The sequence below is a fragment of the Boleophthalmus pectinirostris genome, unplaced genomic scaffold (assembly GCF_026225935.1).
Source record: "Boleophthalmus pectinirostris isolate CB_2022bp ecotype Guang Dong unplaced genomic scaffold, ASM2622593v1 HiC_scaffold_19, whole genome shotgun sequence".
Classification (NCBI taxonomy): Eukaryota; Metazoa; Chordata; class Actinopteri; order Gobiiformes; family Gobiidae; genus Boleophthalmus; species Boleophthalmus pectinirostris.
In genome coordinates this window covers 44399595-44416404 of record NW_026571140.1, presented here as the reverse complement: position 1 = coordinate 44416404, position 16810 = coordinate 44399595, and the positions used below count along the sequence as shown (strand labels likewise).

The 16810-nt window shown below is 45.1% G+C and overlaps 1 protein-coding gene across 1 annotated transcript in view; it reads right to left on the bottom strand.

Annotated features, from left to right (window-relative positions):
• The window catches only part of LOC110154041 (zinc finger protein 408-like), a 46958-nt gene that overhangs the window by 26034 nt on the left and 4114 nt on the right, over positions 1-16810 (bottom strand). The window contains exons 2-4 of the mRNA XM_055154884.1: positions 13510-13680; positions 5960-6009; positions 1993-2120 (exon numbers count right to left, since the gene is read on the bottom strand). Coding sequence (XP_055010859.1) covers positions 1993-2120; positions 5960-6009; positions 13510-13680 — 349 coding nt within the window. The remainder of the gene's footprint in view (positions 1-1992; positions 2121-5959; positions 6010-13509; positions 13681-16810) is intronic.

Below are 16810 nucleotides of genomic sequence, written 5' to 3'. Positions count from 1 at the left end.
CCTCCCAGTGGGACATGCCCAGAACACCTCCCGAGGGAGACGTCCAGGAGGCATCCGAAACAGATGCCCGAGCCTCAACTGGCTCCTCTCAACGTGGAGGAGCGGCGGCTCTACTCCGAGCTCCTCCCGTGTGACTGAGCTCCTCACTCTATCTCTAAGGGAGACGCCCAGCCACCCTGCGGAGGAAACTCATTTCGAGCGCTTGTATCCGCGATCTTGTCCTTTCGGTCACTACCCAGAGCTCATGACCATAGGTGAGAGTAGGAACGAAGACTGACCGGTAAATCGAGATCTTTGCCTTTTGGCTCAGCTCCTCTTCACAACAACAGTCCGATACAGCGACCGCATCACTGCCGACGCTGCACCGATCCACCTGTCAATCTCACGTTCTGTCCTCCCCTCACTCGTGAACAAGACCCCGAGATACTTGAACTCCTCCACCTGAGGCAGGGACTCTCCACCCGCCCGGAGAGGGCCAGACGCCTTTTTCCGGTCGAGAACCATGGCCTCGGATTTGGAGGAGCTGATCTTCATCCCAGCCGCTTCACACTCGGCTGCAAACCGCCCCAGTGCACGTTGCAGGTCCTGGTTCGATGAAGACAACAGGACAACATCATCCGCAAACAGCAGAGATGATCCTGTGGTCCCCAAACCGGACCCCCTCCGGCCCCTGACTGCACCTAGAAATTCTGTCCATAAATACAATGAACAGAACCGGTGACAGGGGCAGCCCTGGTGGAGTCCAACATGCACTGGGAACAGGTCTGACTTACTGCCGGCAATGCGAACACAGCTCCTGCTCCGGTCATACAGGGACCGGACCCCAGACTCCCAGAGCGCCCCCCACAGGACACCACGAGGGACACGGTGGAATGCCTTCTCCAGATCCACAAAACACATGTGGACTGGTTGGGCAAACTCCCATGAACCTCGAGCACCGATGGAGAGTGTAGAGCTGGTCCAGTGTTCCACGACCAAGACGAAAACCACACTGCTCCTCCTGAATCCGAACAAACTTTATGTTTCTCATTTTATCTTTGGACTTTGTGGATTTTGGAAAATTATGAAAAAAACACTCAAAATCTTTACAAAATGATCATATCTTGGAAAGTTATGAAGACAAAGATTTAAACTTGGTTCCAAAAGATGCAACAGCAACATTTATATTCAACTCTCATCGGCCCTAAATGGATTATTTTCAAAGTTATTTGAGAAAAACAGATTTTTATTTTATTTTTTTGTTAGAGTTTTATGGACGTCGTTAGGACGGAGCTGAAGAGTCTTGGTGAACCCAGTAGATTTTATTCAACTGATCAAATATTCCACAGATTTTCTTTTAATTGGTTCTGATCACATGTGATTGTCGTACATTTCTAAAATAGTAATGCGGCGTTCAGCCTGTGGCGTCAGGAGCATCGAGTTTACGTGTAAAGTCTACGGAGCGGTGTCTGCTTTAAAACAGCTAAAAAAGTGTGTGACGGTGGCAGAAGAGCGCCACCTACAGACAGTTCCTTTAATACAAAAATGCTAAGGTGCACAAGGTCAAAGAAAAAAATGCTTCAGTTACAGTTTGGTCTCAGTTAGTCCTGATTTTAGTCCCGGTTCCAGTCCCGGTTCCAGTCCCGGTTCAAGTCCCGGTTCAAGTCCCGGTTCCAGTCCCGGTTCCAGTCCCGGTTCCAGTCCTGGTTGCCGTCCCAGTTCAAATCCCGGTTCCCGTCCCAGTTTCGTCCCGGTCCCAGTCCCGGTTCAAGTCCCGGTTCCAGTCCCCGTTCCAGTCCCGGTTCAATCCCGGTTGCCTTCCCGTCCCAGTCCCGGTCCCAGTCCCGGTCCCAGTCCCGGTCCAAGTCCCGGTCCCAGTCCCGGTCCCAGTCCCGGTCCCAGTCCCAGTCCCGGTCCAAGTCCCGGTCCAAGTCCCGGTTCCAGTCCCGGGTCTGTGTTGGGTCGCAGCAGTAGTTCAGTCCTGGTTCAGTCCCGGTTCAGTCCTGGTTTTACCCGGGTCTGTGTTGGGTCGCAGCAGTAGTTCAGTCCCGGGTGTGACGGTCCGTGTGGTTCGGACTCGTTGGTCCTGGGTTTGGACTGAGAGGTTCTGCTGAGAGCGGCTCTGAGCCTGACAGGCAAATCTGAGGGCGGAAAACGAGCAGAAACAGGGACATGTTCAAAATGGGACATGTTCTTCTGGAGTTTTCCCTCTTACACTCACAAAGCTGCACTGAGTTGTTAGATGATGTTTAAATCATCTTTTATCGCCCTTAAAGTTCTACACTCGTGTGTTCAGCCGGGTCAGTCCAGGATTTTTTTTAAAGAGCCGATCTCACACAAAATAACTCTCTTCACGTTGTATCTACTGCACAGTTTGGGTTTTGGAACATCCATTACACAATAGTTCTGAAATCTTCCAGGAACTATGAAAGTCCGAATATTGCTCCTCCCCCCGCCCGTCCTGAGAAAGCACAGGCTCCGCCCTCCAAACGTGACGTAGACTCTGAGTGAGCCGCCCTTCCTCCACCGTCTCAGGGAGGGAGGGGGAGACAGAAGCACAACTGGACAAACTTGAATCCTGTAATAATAATGTTCGATCAGATGAGGAGGTCGTCATGTGAACGGGCGACACTAAACATCAGGTCGTAGTGACTGAGGCGTCATCGACGTTTTGTTCTCGTGCAGAAGCGTTGAAGATGACTCACTAGAACAAAACGATGCCCTGAGTCTGTTGTTAGTATCAGTGTGATATCGTAGGACGACGTCACGTTTGTCAAACTCAAACAGGTAGAACAAGGAGATGATGCAGATTGCAATGATATGTGGATAATCTTCAAAAATAAACGCTGCAGTTGTTTTTAGTTCTCTTCAGCGGTTTACTGGTGGTAAACTTACAGCTCTAGGATCTCCATCGCTGGACCCTGGTATCGTGGGAACAACATCCTTTTCCAAAGTGTCGCTTCTGCTTCGTTGTGAGTCCAGTTTTAAAACAACCGTAGTTCTCGAAGCGTTTTCGGTGAAATATTCGTGGACCTTTTTGTTTGTGTGTGAAATAAACTCCAGACACTGCACACGCTGTAGTTTCCTGGATAGCAATCTCAGCAGTTTTAGAGGAACAGAGTCAAGTTGAGCCGACTTATAGTGCAGATCCCAGAGCATTTATTTCAGACAAAAATAGAAAAATATTTACAAAAGTCACAAAGGTTAAATACAGGCATGGCAGTCACCTGCGCTCACACAGCACCTCTCCCTGAACAAGGTGAGGCTGGCTTCTTTTATAGTCGAGTTTCATTGTTGACCAAAGCGTGCGTTTCATGCTGGGAATTATTTTGGTCGGCGGCAATAAACACTAATTCAACATGACGGACGGAGTGAGAAAACACGTAAAGGGTATTGATCCCGGTTATTTATCCACTCTAACGGCAGACGACCCAAGACCATTTGACCAGAAATTGGTCATAAACATCGACGGACGACAAATCACCCTTTTCAACCCCGACAGAGTCTGGACCAAACCAAATTTCTGGTTAGAATCTCCAACTACCTGGACAAATATTCACTTGGGCGATATCCACAATGACTTGGTGGAAACTCCTGGGCCGTTCACAGCAGAAAAGATGAAAACCTCCAAGAGTCTGGATGTGTTGTTGAACTTGTTGAGTCCACGGTTTGTTAGGATCTTCTACGTTTGCTCTGCGGATGTTTGAAAGTCGTTTAATTCACCGTTAGTGGTTCTTTTCACTCAGAATATGAAAAAGACATTTTCCTTCTTCCGTGCTTCTATTTGTGCGTCCGATAATGCAGCAGGAGTTTAACATTATCATGGAGAAATACGCGAGGTTACACACTGTGTTTGACGCTACCGTGTTTCTTGCCTCCGACCAAAATATTTCCCAGCAGCAACGCCGGCTTTTAATAACAATGACATCAGCTCAAACTCGACTATTCCTTTTACTTATTTCCTTTACTTTTACAGGTAACTTCACAATCTGCATATATTCAATTTTTCAATAAACATTTTTAAACCTTTGTTTCCGTTTCTCATTTCCTCACCTTTTAATTAGCCCTAGGCCCATGTAACGGACTGGCTACGTTACACATGCCTTGGTTCTTCTGTCGACATGAGAAATAATTTAGGCTGCCTTCAGTCTGCAGCCTGAAGTGACCCAAATCTGATTTTTTGTCTCTATGTTTCTGTATCTGATCTTTTAATGTCAGTCTGAACCACACAGATCAGATTTTTTCAAATGTGACCCAGGACACTTGGACATGTGCTCCTGAAACTGATACATATCTGATCTTTTGACATGTGACTTCAGTGTGAACGGTCAAAGTGCATTCATCCACCTACACGTTATCAACAAGACACAAACGTCACTATTCTGCGCTGAAGTAGGAGAAAATTGTTAATAGGAGGGTTTCAGTCACGTGATCATGATGATGCGCGAATTTCAGGTGGAGGGCAGGAAGTGAAGACAAACACGACAAACAAACACGGCTCTGGAGAACACAGATACGGAGAAGAGTTGTTATTGTCAGGATTTAGAGCCAGGAGCGAGGCAAAAGTACGAGCAGTTAGTCGACAAATATATTGGGCGTGACCCTGATCTTATTGAAAATGAGAGAATTTTCAACCGAAGTAAAAGATTTGCCGACAATCGAGGCAGAGGAGATCACCAACTATTTAGCTCTTCAGACATCGTTCTACACCAGACAACAGATGAAGGTGTACAAAAGTTTGGAGGCATAGAACTTTTTTTGGCAGTGGATGGGTCCACAACCTCGGTGCAAAACGCCTAAATGATGATTATGGTTTGGTCTTGGCCGGGGTGAGTTTTTCTCTTATTTTATGTGTATAGACGTTATGGGAAAAACTGCAGTGTATCGGCAGTGACCTCGATCTGAACTATTTAATGTCAACAAACGTCGTCAGCAGTTAGTCGTTAATGATTCGTTTATGTTTAGGTAAACTACAAAAAAACAATTTATCTTTGTAACAAACCTTTGTCGAAGTGTTCACTGCAGACACGAGCATTAGCGAATTCTGCTCCTCCCGACCGCAAACAGGTTTGTAATCCACTTTTTACGGCGCCGTTCTGCCGGCTTTTCCCTATATTCGGTACTCTTAAAAAAATTGGCTTTTCCTTCTCTTGGTTAGAACGATTGGCACAGCCGTAAACTACACAACACATCGGCATTTTCCTCCAGTCAGTTCACTTCCTGCCCTCCGTCTGATTTTGCGTGCTGACAAACGTCGCCCTGTGACGTCACGTGAAACCCACCCATGAACTCCATGTCACTGAAGTGAAGCACATCACCACTCTTGGCTCCGTCTCCACATCCACACGTTCCTTTCAACGTTCTGTCCCACAAAACACCACCACCAAAAACCTGGTCCTTCTCCTTCTCAATCTCCTCCTTAAAACAAGTCAGTTGTTCATGTTGTGGCTCCGGTACGAGAGGAACTTTAAAATCTCCAGGTGCTCGATGCTGCGTCCATGTTTGGACAACTTGTGTAAACACAGAGACGCTCGCTGCGGTTGACGTCGTCGTGTCTCCAGTGTCACATGTGGGACACTTTTGGACCGTTTAATGTTCACACTGGAGTCACATACAAGTCACATTTAACTGGAAATGTGAACCACCTCGAAAAAACATCGGATTTCACAAAAAAATCGGAATTGAGCGTTAAGCCCTGCAGTCTGAACGTAGACTCAGACTCACCATCACAGACAAATACAAACTTTCTCAGGTGAATCTGCTGTGTCGTCGTTGGAGCAGTTTTAGTTTGTCGTCATGTGGGAGGACGATAGAAATACACTGCGATTTGTAAAAAAAAAAAAAAGACGCCAAATCAATCTAAAAAAACACTTCAGCAACAAATCCAAGGCCACACATCACTCTGAGGCGGTAAAAGATCTGAACAGTTCAGCTTGCAGGAGATGGACCTTTAACGGACAAAACAGTTAAATAAACTTACCGCAGGAAAAGAGGCGCCGCCGTCAGAGAGTTCTGATTGGCCGCTGTCTCCTGTGGAAGAACCAATCAGAGAAGAGTCTGAGGTCAAACTGCGCTTTACGTAAAACGTCTCAATCTGTTTGTCGTTCGTTCACTCGTTTTTCAAAATAAAACCAAAAATAAGAAAACAGAAAAAAAAAAAAAAAAGACAGTTTTCTTCATTATTTGTCTCCAAAACCAAAATGAAAAACAGAGAACGGTCGTTTCCCGTTTACGTGACTTCAGTGACTGTCGGACTTTTGCGATGCGTACGGACTGAACCAAGTCTGAGTCAGAACTAAACCGTTTTCAGTCCTGGTCTGGTCCCGGTCTCAGTCCCGGTCTGGTCCTGTTCTCAGACCCAGTCTGGACCCAAGACTAGACTGAGACCGAGACCGGGACTGAGACCGAGACTAGACTGAGACCGAGACTAGACTGAGACCAGACCGGGACGAGACTGAGGTCGTTTTCACACCGCTAGTTCGATTATTTGGTCCGCACCAGGCAATAAAATTGTTATTATGTAGCAAATACACTCCAGTGTGTCCGCGTTCACACCGGCAAACGAACCAAAAGTGGTTCGATTGACGTGTCTCTGTTTCCCCGGTAAAACAGCGATACTCCAGTTATCAACACCGATGTTCCTGTTAATACCGCGGGCCGTCCTCATCTCAATCACCATGAACTCATAAAACAGCAACATGTAGAACTTTGTACAAACTCACCGCACATCAGCCTCAGAGTTCGGGTAACAGCAGCAGCCAACAGCTCCTCAGGACGGGGCTGGGGTCTGGTCCTTGGTCTTCTGTCGTCCTACAAGCGTTGGTCAGATGGTCCGGAGGCTCCATCCTCCATATGCTGGTTCCAAACGGTGGCGAGCAAGACCAGTGCGCAATGACTGGGTCTGAGCGGGAACGTTCAGTCGTCTGCGCGCTGGTTCCGTGCGGGGAAAGCGAGAATGTGCTGTGGACTACAGGTCCGGGCGCTGCTCTGGTCCTCCGCGCTCAAGAACCGCGGCTGGTTCCGAGGTGGTGCAGCATCCGGACAGAAGCGTGAGTCCAGTTTGGTTTGTTATATGTTGTTCTGAGCGTCCGTCCTCCGCGCATTTGGTTCTTCCCGGGGAAAGCGCTTCCTCAGGTCGAGGCTCCCCGCTCCAGCTCCTCTGAGCCCGGACTGAACCGGACCTGCCCCCACTGGTTCAGGACTCTGGTTTGGATCTAGTCCGACTGTATTTCTCACACTAGGCTAAAAACAGGGACTTTTTTAAGTTGTATCAATTGAATGGGCGATTGCCTATTGCCATAAAATGATTTGGTTAATTAAAGCCTAAAATAACAAATGTTGGTTGCTGCGTGATCACGGGGAACACCGGGTCGTCTCTGTGTGTGTAGGTCCTGAACAGGGGGACGCACCCCCAATTTTGACTCACTCTGGAGCCACACGTTCGCACACTGGTTCTTGCTCTGATCTTCGTGTGTTACATTCTCTGTATTGCCCATTGTTGGTAAAATAATTCGAAAATGAATCGCTTCTGCGTCTGGACAACAATCTGTTACTGCGCTGGAGTCGTACAGCGTCATTTCAGGCAGAGGAGACGCGTGTCCCCCCCATGATGCATTTGGAATAGTCTGTTTGTCCATAGTGTCTATGGTTTGGACCCGGGTTCGCGTTCACACCAGAGGAACCGCACCAAAGTTGGTCATTTGGTGCGGATTCAAGCGAACCGAGACCACCTCTTTTTTGAGGTCTCGGTTCGCTTGATTTGGTTCGGGTCCGAGTCCGATTGACGCTTTCACACCAACGCAAACGAACCGAACTAACCACTTTTGGTTCGAATGGACCGTTTGGTGCGCACCAAATACTGTCGGTGTGAAAACACCCTGAGACTAGACTGGGACCAAGCCGGGACTGAGACCAAGACTAGACTGGGACCGAGACTAAACTGGGACCAGGCCGGGACTGAGACCGGGACTGAGACTAGACCGGGACCAGACCGGAGGCTCAGAGCCCACAGCAGGGCCGGAGCTCAAAGCTGAGGCTCAGACCCTGCGGAGGCTCAGAGTCAAAGCTCGGAGTCCACTCTGGTCCCGGTCTGGTCCTGGACCTGGATCAGTCCTGGTTCAGTCCGACATCACAGTCACTGAAGTCACATAAACGGGAAACGGTCATTATTAGTTTTTTCCATTTTTCATTTAAACACAAAATCGGAAACTGAAAAAATGAATCGTTATGTTTTTTTATTTTGGTTTTGGAGACAAATAATGAAGAAAACTGCTGTTCTTTTCGTTTTATTTTTGGTTTTATATTGAAAAACAAATGAACGAACGACACACAGATTTGTGAGCCTCGTCATTTTGGTCTTAAAAAGTTCATACTAACTTTTTATTTCTCTATTTTGCCCATAAATAAATTTCTATTCCAAACCTGGAAATAAAACAGCTCCAAAAAGAAAAACAACAGCGACACCGAGTGGACAAGAACAGAACTGCACCAGGACTAAACCAGAACTGCACCAGGACTAAACCAGGACTAAACCAGAACTAAACCAGAACTAAACCAGGACTAAACCAGAACTAAACCAGGACTGAACCAGACTAAACCAGGACTAAACCAGGACTGAACCAGAACTAAACCAGGACTAAACCAGAACTAAACCAGGACTAAACCAGGACTAACCAGGAACCAGAACTAAACCAGGACTAAACCAGGACTAACCAGAACTAAACCAGGACTAAACCAGAACTAAACCAGGACTAAACCAGGACTAAACCAGAACTAAACCAGAACTAAACCAGGACTAAACCAGGACTGAACCAGAACTAAACCAGAACTAAACCAGGACTAAACCAGGACTGAACCAGAACTAAACCAGACTAAACCAGAACTAAACCAGGACTAAACCAGGACTAAACCAGGACTAAACCAGGACTAAACCAGAACTAAACCAGGACTAAACCAGGACTAAACCAGGACTGAACCAGAACTAAACCAGACTAAACCAGGACTAAACCAGAACTAAACCAGAACTGAACCAGAACTAAACCAGGACTAAACCAGGACTAAACCAGGACTAAACCAGGACTGAACCAGAACTAAACCAGGACTGAACCAGAACTAAACCAGGACTAAACCAGGACTAAACCAGGCCTAAAACCAGGACTAAACCAGGACCAAACCAGATCTAAACCAGATCTAAACCAGATCTAAACCAGGTCTAAACCAGGACTAAACCAGAACTAAACCAGGCCTAAAACCAGGACTAAACCAGGACCAAACCAGATCTAAACCAGATCTAAACCAGATCTAAACCAGGACTAAACCAGGACTAAACCAGGACTAAACCAGGCCTAAAACCAGGACTAAACCAGGACCAAACCAGATCTAAACCAGATCTAAACCAGATCTAAACCAGGACTAAACCAGGTCTAAACCAGGACTAAACCAGAACTAAACCAGAACTAAACCAGGACTAAACCAGGACTGAACCAGAACTAAACCAGGACTAAACCAGGACTAAACCAGGACTAACCAGAACTAAACCAGACTAAACCAGGACTAAACCAGAACTAAACCAGGACTAAACCAGGACTAAACCAGAACTAAACCAGGACTAAACCAGAACTAACCCAGGACTAAACCAGGACTAAACCAGGACTAAACCAGGACTAAACCAGAACTAAACCAGGACTGAACCAGAACTAAAACCAGGACTAAACCAGGACTAAACCAGGCCTAAAACCAGGACTAAACCAGGACCAAACCAGATCTAAACCAGATCTAAACCAGATCTAAACCAGGTCTAAACCAGGACTAAACCAGGACTAAACCAGGCCTAAAACCAGGACTAAACCAGGACCAAACCAGATCTAAACCAGATCTAAACCAGATCTAAACCAGGACTAAACCAGGTCTAAACCAGGACTAAACCAGGACTAAACCAGGCCTAAAACCAGGACTAAACCAGGACCAAACCAGATCTAAACCAGATCTAAACCAGATCTAAACCAGGTCTAAACCAGGTCTAAACCAGGACTAAACCAGGACTAAACCAGATCTAAACCAGGACTAAACCAGGACTAAACCAGGTCTAAACCAGGTCTAAACCAGGACTAAACCAGATCTAAACCAGGCCTAAAACCAGGACTAAATCAGGACTAAACCAGGACTAAACCAGGACTAAACCAGGACTAAACCAGGACTAAACCAGATCTAAACCAGGACTAAACCAGGTCTAAACCAGGACTAAAACCAGGACTAAAACCAGGACTAAACCAGGACTAAACCAGGACTAAACCAGGACTAAACCAGGACTAAACCAGGACTAAACCAGGACTTCTGCATCACTGAACAATTTAACATTTAAACTTTAAACTTATAAAGACAAAGACTGAGAGACTGAACACAAACGCCCCAAAAACAAAATCAGATTCTGCAGATTTACAAACTGCGAATCGTGAAATCTGCATCTGAAAACTGAAATGGAGCAGCAGAAAGAAAGTTTGGAGAGAGAAACTTGTGACTTGTGGAGGATGCACCATGAAACTTTCCTGAAGTCGCTGGATGGACGGACAAAGTCTGGACTTCAGTGACACCGAAACCATCCTGTCGAGATTCAGAAAGACCCGAAAAATTCTAACTGGAACTGACGCCGAGTCTGACGACAGCGACGCAGAAGAAGAAGAGACGCAACGTTTACCTCCGGAGGTCGAGGCCGAGTTACACCTGATTTAGACCTGGTTTAGATCTGCTTTAGATCTGGTTTAGACCTGGTTTAGACCTGGTTTAGTCCTGATTTTAGACCTGGTTTTAGACCTGGTTTTAGTCCTGGTTTTAGTCCTGGTTTAGTCCTGGTTTAGACCTGGATTAGTCCTGATTTTAGACCTGGATTTTAGACCTGGTTTTAGTCCTGGTTTAGACCTGGTTTTAGACCTGGTTTTTAGACCTGGTTTAGTCCTGGTTTTAGTCCTGGTTTTAGTCCTGGTTTTAGTCTGGTTTAGTCTGGTTTAGTCCTGGTTTAGTCCTGGTTTAGACCTGGATTAGTCCTGGATTAGTCCTGATTTTAGACCTGGTTTTAGACCTGGTTTTAGTCCTGGTTTTAGTCCTGGTTTAGTTGGTTTAGTCCTGGTTTAGACCTGGTTTAGACCTGGTTTAGACCTCCTGGTTTAGTCCTGGTTTAGTTTTAGTCCTGGTTTTAGACCTGGTTTTAGACCTGGTTTTTAGTCCTGGTTTTAGTCCTGGTTTATCCTGGTTTTAGTCCTGGTTTAGTCCTGGTTTAGACCTGGATTAGTCCTGATTTTAGACCTGGTTTAGTCCTGGTTTTAGACCTGGTTTAGTCTTTAGTCCTGGTTTAGTCCTGGTTTTAGTCCTGGTTTAGACCTGGTTTAGACCTGGTTTAGACCTGGTTTAGTCCTGGTTTAGTCCTGGTCCTGGTTTAGTCCTGGTTTTAGTCCTGGTTTAGACCTGGTTTAGATCTGGTTTAGATCTGGTTTAGATCTGGTTTAGACCTGGTTTAGTCCTGGTTTAGTCCTGGTTTAGTCCTGGTTTAGTCCTGGTTTTAGACCTGGTTTTAGTCCTGGTTTTAGTCCTGGTTTAGTCCTGGTTTAGACCTGGTTTAGTCCTGGTTTAGTCCTGGTTTAGACCTGGTTTAGTCCTGGTTTAGTCCTGGTTTAGTCCTGGTTTAGATCCTGGTTTAGTCCTGGTTTAGTCCTGGTTTAGTCCTGGTTTAGTCCTGGTTTAGTCCTGGTTTAGTCCTGGTTTAGTCCTGGTTTAGTCCTGGTTTAGACCTGGTTTAGACCTGGTTTAGATCTGGTTTAGATCTGGTTTGGTCCTGGTTTTAGACCTGGTTTAATCCTGGTTTTAGACCTGGTTTAGTCCTGGGTTTAGTCCTGGTTTAGTCCTGGTTTTAGTCCTGGTTTAGACCTGGTTTAGACCTGGTTTAGACCTGGTTTAGACCTGGTTTAATCCTGGTTTAGTCCTGGTTTAGTCCTGGTTTAGACCTGGTTTAGACCTGTTTAGACCTGGTTTAGACCTGGTTTAGTCCTGGTTTAGTCCTGGTTTAGTCCTGGTTTAGACCTGGTTTAGTCCTGGTTTAGACCTGGTTTAGACCCGGTTTAATCCTGGTTTAGACCTGGTTTAGTCCTGGTTTAGTCCTGGTTTAGACCTGGTTTAGACCTGGTTTTAGTCCTGGTTTAGACCTGGTTTTAGATCCTGGTTTAGTCCTGGTTTAGACCTGGTTTAGACCTGGTTTAGTCCTGGTTTAGTCCTGGTTTAGTCCTGGTTTAGACCTGGTTTAGACCTGGTTTAGTCCTGGTTTAGACCTGGTTTAGTCCTGGTTTAGTCCTGGTTTTAGACCTGGTTTAGTCCTGGTTTAGTCCTGGTTTTTAGACCTGGTTTAGACCTGGTTTAGTCCTGGTTTAGTCCTGGTTTAGACCTGGTTTTAGACCTGGTTTAGTCCTGGTTTTAGACCTGTTTTAGTGCTGGTTCAGACCTGGTTAAATCCTGGTTTAGTTCTGTTTTAGATCTGGAGTGAGATGGAGAGTTTGTTCAACTTCTTCTGTTGTTTATGTTTCTGTGACGTTCACGTCTGTTCTTCTCTTCTGTTGTTTTTACTACAACTCGACTTTACACAGGAAATATCTGCTCCTGAATCTGTGTGTCGTTCATTTGTTTTCAATATAAAACCAAAAATAAGAAAATGAAAAAACAAAATTTTTTTTTCATGATTTGTCTCCAAAACCAAAATGTAAAAACAGATAATGATTCGATTTTTCAGTTTTCGATTTTATGTTTAAATGAAAAATGGAAAAAAACAGATAACGACCGTTTCCCGTTAAGTGACTTCAGTGACTGTGATGTCGGACTGAACCAGGACTGATCCAGGTCTGGTACCGGACTGGGACCAGACCTTGACCAGAGAGGGACCGAGACCAGACCAAGACCAGACCGAGACTGAGACCCCACCGGGATCAGACCAAGACCAGACCGGGACCAGGCCGGAGCTCGAAGCTGAGGCCCTGCTCTGGTCCCGGTCTGGTCCCACTCTAGTCCCGGTCCCGGGCTCAGTCCTGGTTCAGTTCGGCATCACAGTCACTGAAGTCACTTAACGGGAAACGGTCGTTATCTGTTTTTTTTCCATTTTTCATTTAAACACAAACTTGAAAACTGAAAAAAAGAATCATTATCTGTTTTTTCATTTTCATAATGAAGAAAACTGTTGATTTTTTTCATTTTCTTATTTTTGGATTTATTTTGAAAAATAAACAAACGACACACAGATTCTCCTGCTCTCTGATTTTATAAAATAAATTTCATCCAAAAAATGCGGCTTTGTTGTGTTTTTGTCTCTCTCCCTTTATTTTTTATTCTTCTAAATATTTTTTGTTTTATTCGGCTCAGACTCCGGAGCGACTCATGGTCCAAAAAATACACTCATTAAATCTGTTGGTCTCTGAAAAGTCTAAAGGACTAAAGGTCCACAGTCCTGCTCCAGTCCCACAACACCAAACCTGATTTAACCACAGTTTTCAGTCTCACCGTCTGATTGGTCAGGTCCTGCGGTAAGTCCCGCCCACTCGGCAGCTCAGAGCCCGCCTCCAGAGGAAGCCCCACCCACCAGAGCCCGAGAGCGCCCCCACAGGACAGAGACGGTCCTACAGCCAGACCCGGAGACAGAAGAGACACGAGGGACGAGACGCAAGACTCCATCTGAGGACAAAAACACACCGTTAAACCAGGTCTAACCCAGGACTAGACCAGGACTAAACCTGGACTGGACCAGGACTAAACCTGGACTGGACCAGGACTAAACCAGGTCTAAACCAGGACTAGACCAGGACTAGACCAGGACTAAACCTGGACTGGACCAGGACTAAACCTGGACTGGACCAGGACTAAACCAGGACTAGACCAGGACTAGACCAGGACTAGACCAGGACTGGACCAGGACTAAACCTGGACTGGACCAGGACTAAACCTGGACTGGACCAGGACTAAACCAGGTCTAAACCAGGACTAGACCAGGACTAGACCAGGACTAGACCAGGACTAGACCAGGACTGGACCAGGACTAAACCTGGACTGGACCAGGACTAAACCTGGACTGGACCAGGACTAAACCAGGACTAAACCAGGACTAAACCAGGACTAGACCAGGACTAGACCAGGACTAAACCTGGACTGGACCAGGACTAAACCAGGACTGGACCAGGACTAAACCAGGACTGGACCAGGACTAGACCAGGACTAGACCAGGACTGGACCAGGACTAAACCTGGACTGGACCAGGACTAAACCAGGTCTAAACCAGGACTAAACCAGGACTAGACCAGGACTAGACCAGGACTAAACCTGGACTGGACCAGGACTAAACCAGGACTGGACCAGGACTAAACCAGGACTGGACCAGGACTAGACCAGGACTAAACCTGGACTGGACCAGGATTAAACCTGGACTGGACCAGGACTAAACCAGGACTGGACCAGGACTAAACCAGGACTACCAGGACTAAACCAGGACTAAACCAGGACTAGACCAGGACTAAACCTGGACTAGACCAGGACTGGACCAGGACTAAACCTGGACTGGACCAGGACTAAACCTGGACTGGACCAGGACTAAACCAGGTCTAAACCAGGACTAAACCAGGACTAGACCAGGACTAGACCAGGACTAAACCTGGACTGGACCAGGACTAAACCAGGACTGGACCAGGACTAAACCAGGACTAGACCAGGACTAAACCTGGACTAAACCTGGACTAAACCTGGACTGGACCAGGATTAAACCTGGACTGGACCAGGACTAAACCAGGACAAGACCAGGACTAAACCAGGTCTAAACCAGGACTAGACCTGGACTAAACCTGGACTGGACCAGGTCTAGACCAGTAAGTACGTCTTTATTTCTATTAGTGATGTGACGTTTCGTATCGAGGCTTGATTCGTTTAGGGGAGGAGCTGCACCATGTGACTGATTCAGGAAGTGGTTCAGGTTTTGCCGCGAGTTTTGACAGCGAAATAAACCTCAGGCTTCATTCAAAATGTGGGTGTTTGATGGAGATTTGAGATCAGTGAGAGTTTGGAAGTTTGGAGACATTTTGGATAGAGTTAGAGATAGAGTTAGAGATAGAGTTAGAGATAGAGTTAGAGATAGAGTTAGAGATAGAGTTAGAGATAGAGTTAGAGATAGAGTTAGAGATAGAGTTAGAGATAGAGTTAGAGATTAGAGATAGAGTTAGAGATAGAGTAGAGTTAGAGAGAGTAGAGTTAGAGATTAGAGTTAGACAGAGTTAGAGATAGAGTTAGAGATAGAGATAGAGTTAGAGATAGAGTTAGAGATTAGAGATAGAGTTAGAGATAGAGTTAGAGCAGAGTTAGAGATAGAGTTAGAGATAGAGTAGAGAGAGTAGTTAGAGATAGAGTAGAGATAGAGTTAGAGATAGAGTTAGAGAGAGAGAGAGTTAGAGATAGAGTTAGAGATAGAGTTTAGAGATAGAGTTAGAGATAGAGTTAGAGATAGAGAGAGAGAGTTAGAGATAGAGTTAGAGATTAGAGAGTTAGAGTTTAGAGATAGAGTTAGAGATAGAGAGAGAGATAGAGTAGAGATAGAGTTAGATAGAGTTAGAGAGTTAGAGAGTTAGAGATAGAGTTAGATAGAGTTAGAGATAGAGTTAGAGATTAGAGTTAGAGAAGAGTTAGAGTTAGAGATGAGTTAGAGAGTAGATAGAGAGAGTAGAGATTAGAGAATAGAGTTAGAGAGTAGAGATTAGAGAAGAGTTAGAGATTAGAGATTAGAGTTAGAGATAGAGTTAGAGATAGAGTTAGAGATAGAGTTAGAGATAGAGAGTTAGAGATAGAGAGTTAGAGTTAGAGATAGAGATTAGAGATAGAGAGATAGAGTTAGAGATAGAGTTAGAGATAGAGTTAGAGATTAGAGTTTAGAGATAGAGTAGAGTTAGAGATAGAGTTAGAGTTAGAGATAGAGTTAGAGATAGAGTTAGAGATAGAGAGATAGAGTTAGAGATAGAGTTAGAGATAGAGTTAGAGATAGAGTTAGAGATAGAGTTAGAGATAGAGTTAGAGATAGAGTTAGAGATAGAGTTAGAGATAGAGTTAGAGATTAGAGATAGAGTTAGAGATAGAGTTAGAGATTAGAGTTAGAGATAGAGTTAGAGATAGAGTTAGAGATAGAGTTAGAGATAGAGTTAGAGATAGAGTTAGAGTTAGAGATAGAGTTATAGAGATTAGAGATAGAGTTAGAGTTAGAGATTAGAGATAGAGTTAGAGATAGAGTTAGAGTTAGAGAGAGATAGAGTTAGAGATAGAGTTAGAGATTAGAGTTAGAGATTAGAGTTAGAGTTAGAGATAGAGAGAGATAGAGTTAGAGATAGAGTTAGAGTAGAGTTAGAGATAGAGTTAGAGATAGAGTAGAGATAGAGTTAGAGATAGAGTTAGAGATAGAGTTAGAGATAGAGTAGAGTTAGAGATAGAGTTAGAGATTAGAGTTAGAGTTAGAGATAGAGTTAGAGATAGAGTTAGAGATAGAGTTAGAGATAGAGTTAGAGAGAGATAGAGTTAGAGATAGAGAGTTAGAGATAGAGATAGAGTTAGAGATAGAGTTAGAGTTAGAGATAGAGTTAGAGATAGAGTTAGAGATAGAGATAGAGTTAGAGATAGAGTTAGAGTTAGAGATAGAGTTAGAGATTAGAGTTAGAGATAGAGTTAGAGATAGAGTTAGAGATAGAGTTAGAGATAGAGTTAGAGATAGAGTTAGAGATTAGAGATAGAGTTAGAGATAGAGTTAGAGATAGAGTTAGAGATAGAGTTAGAGACAGAG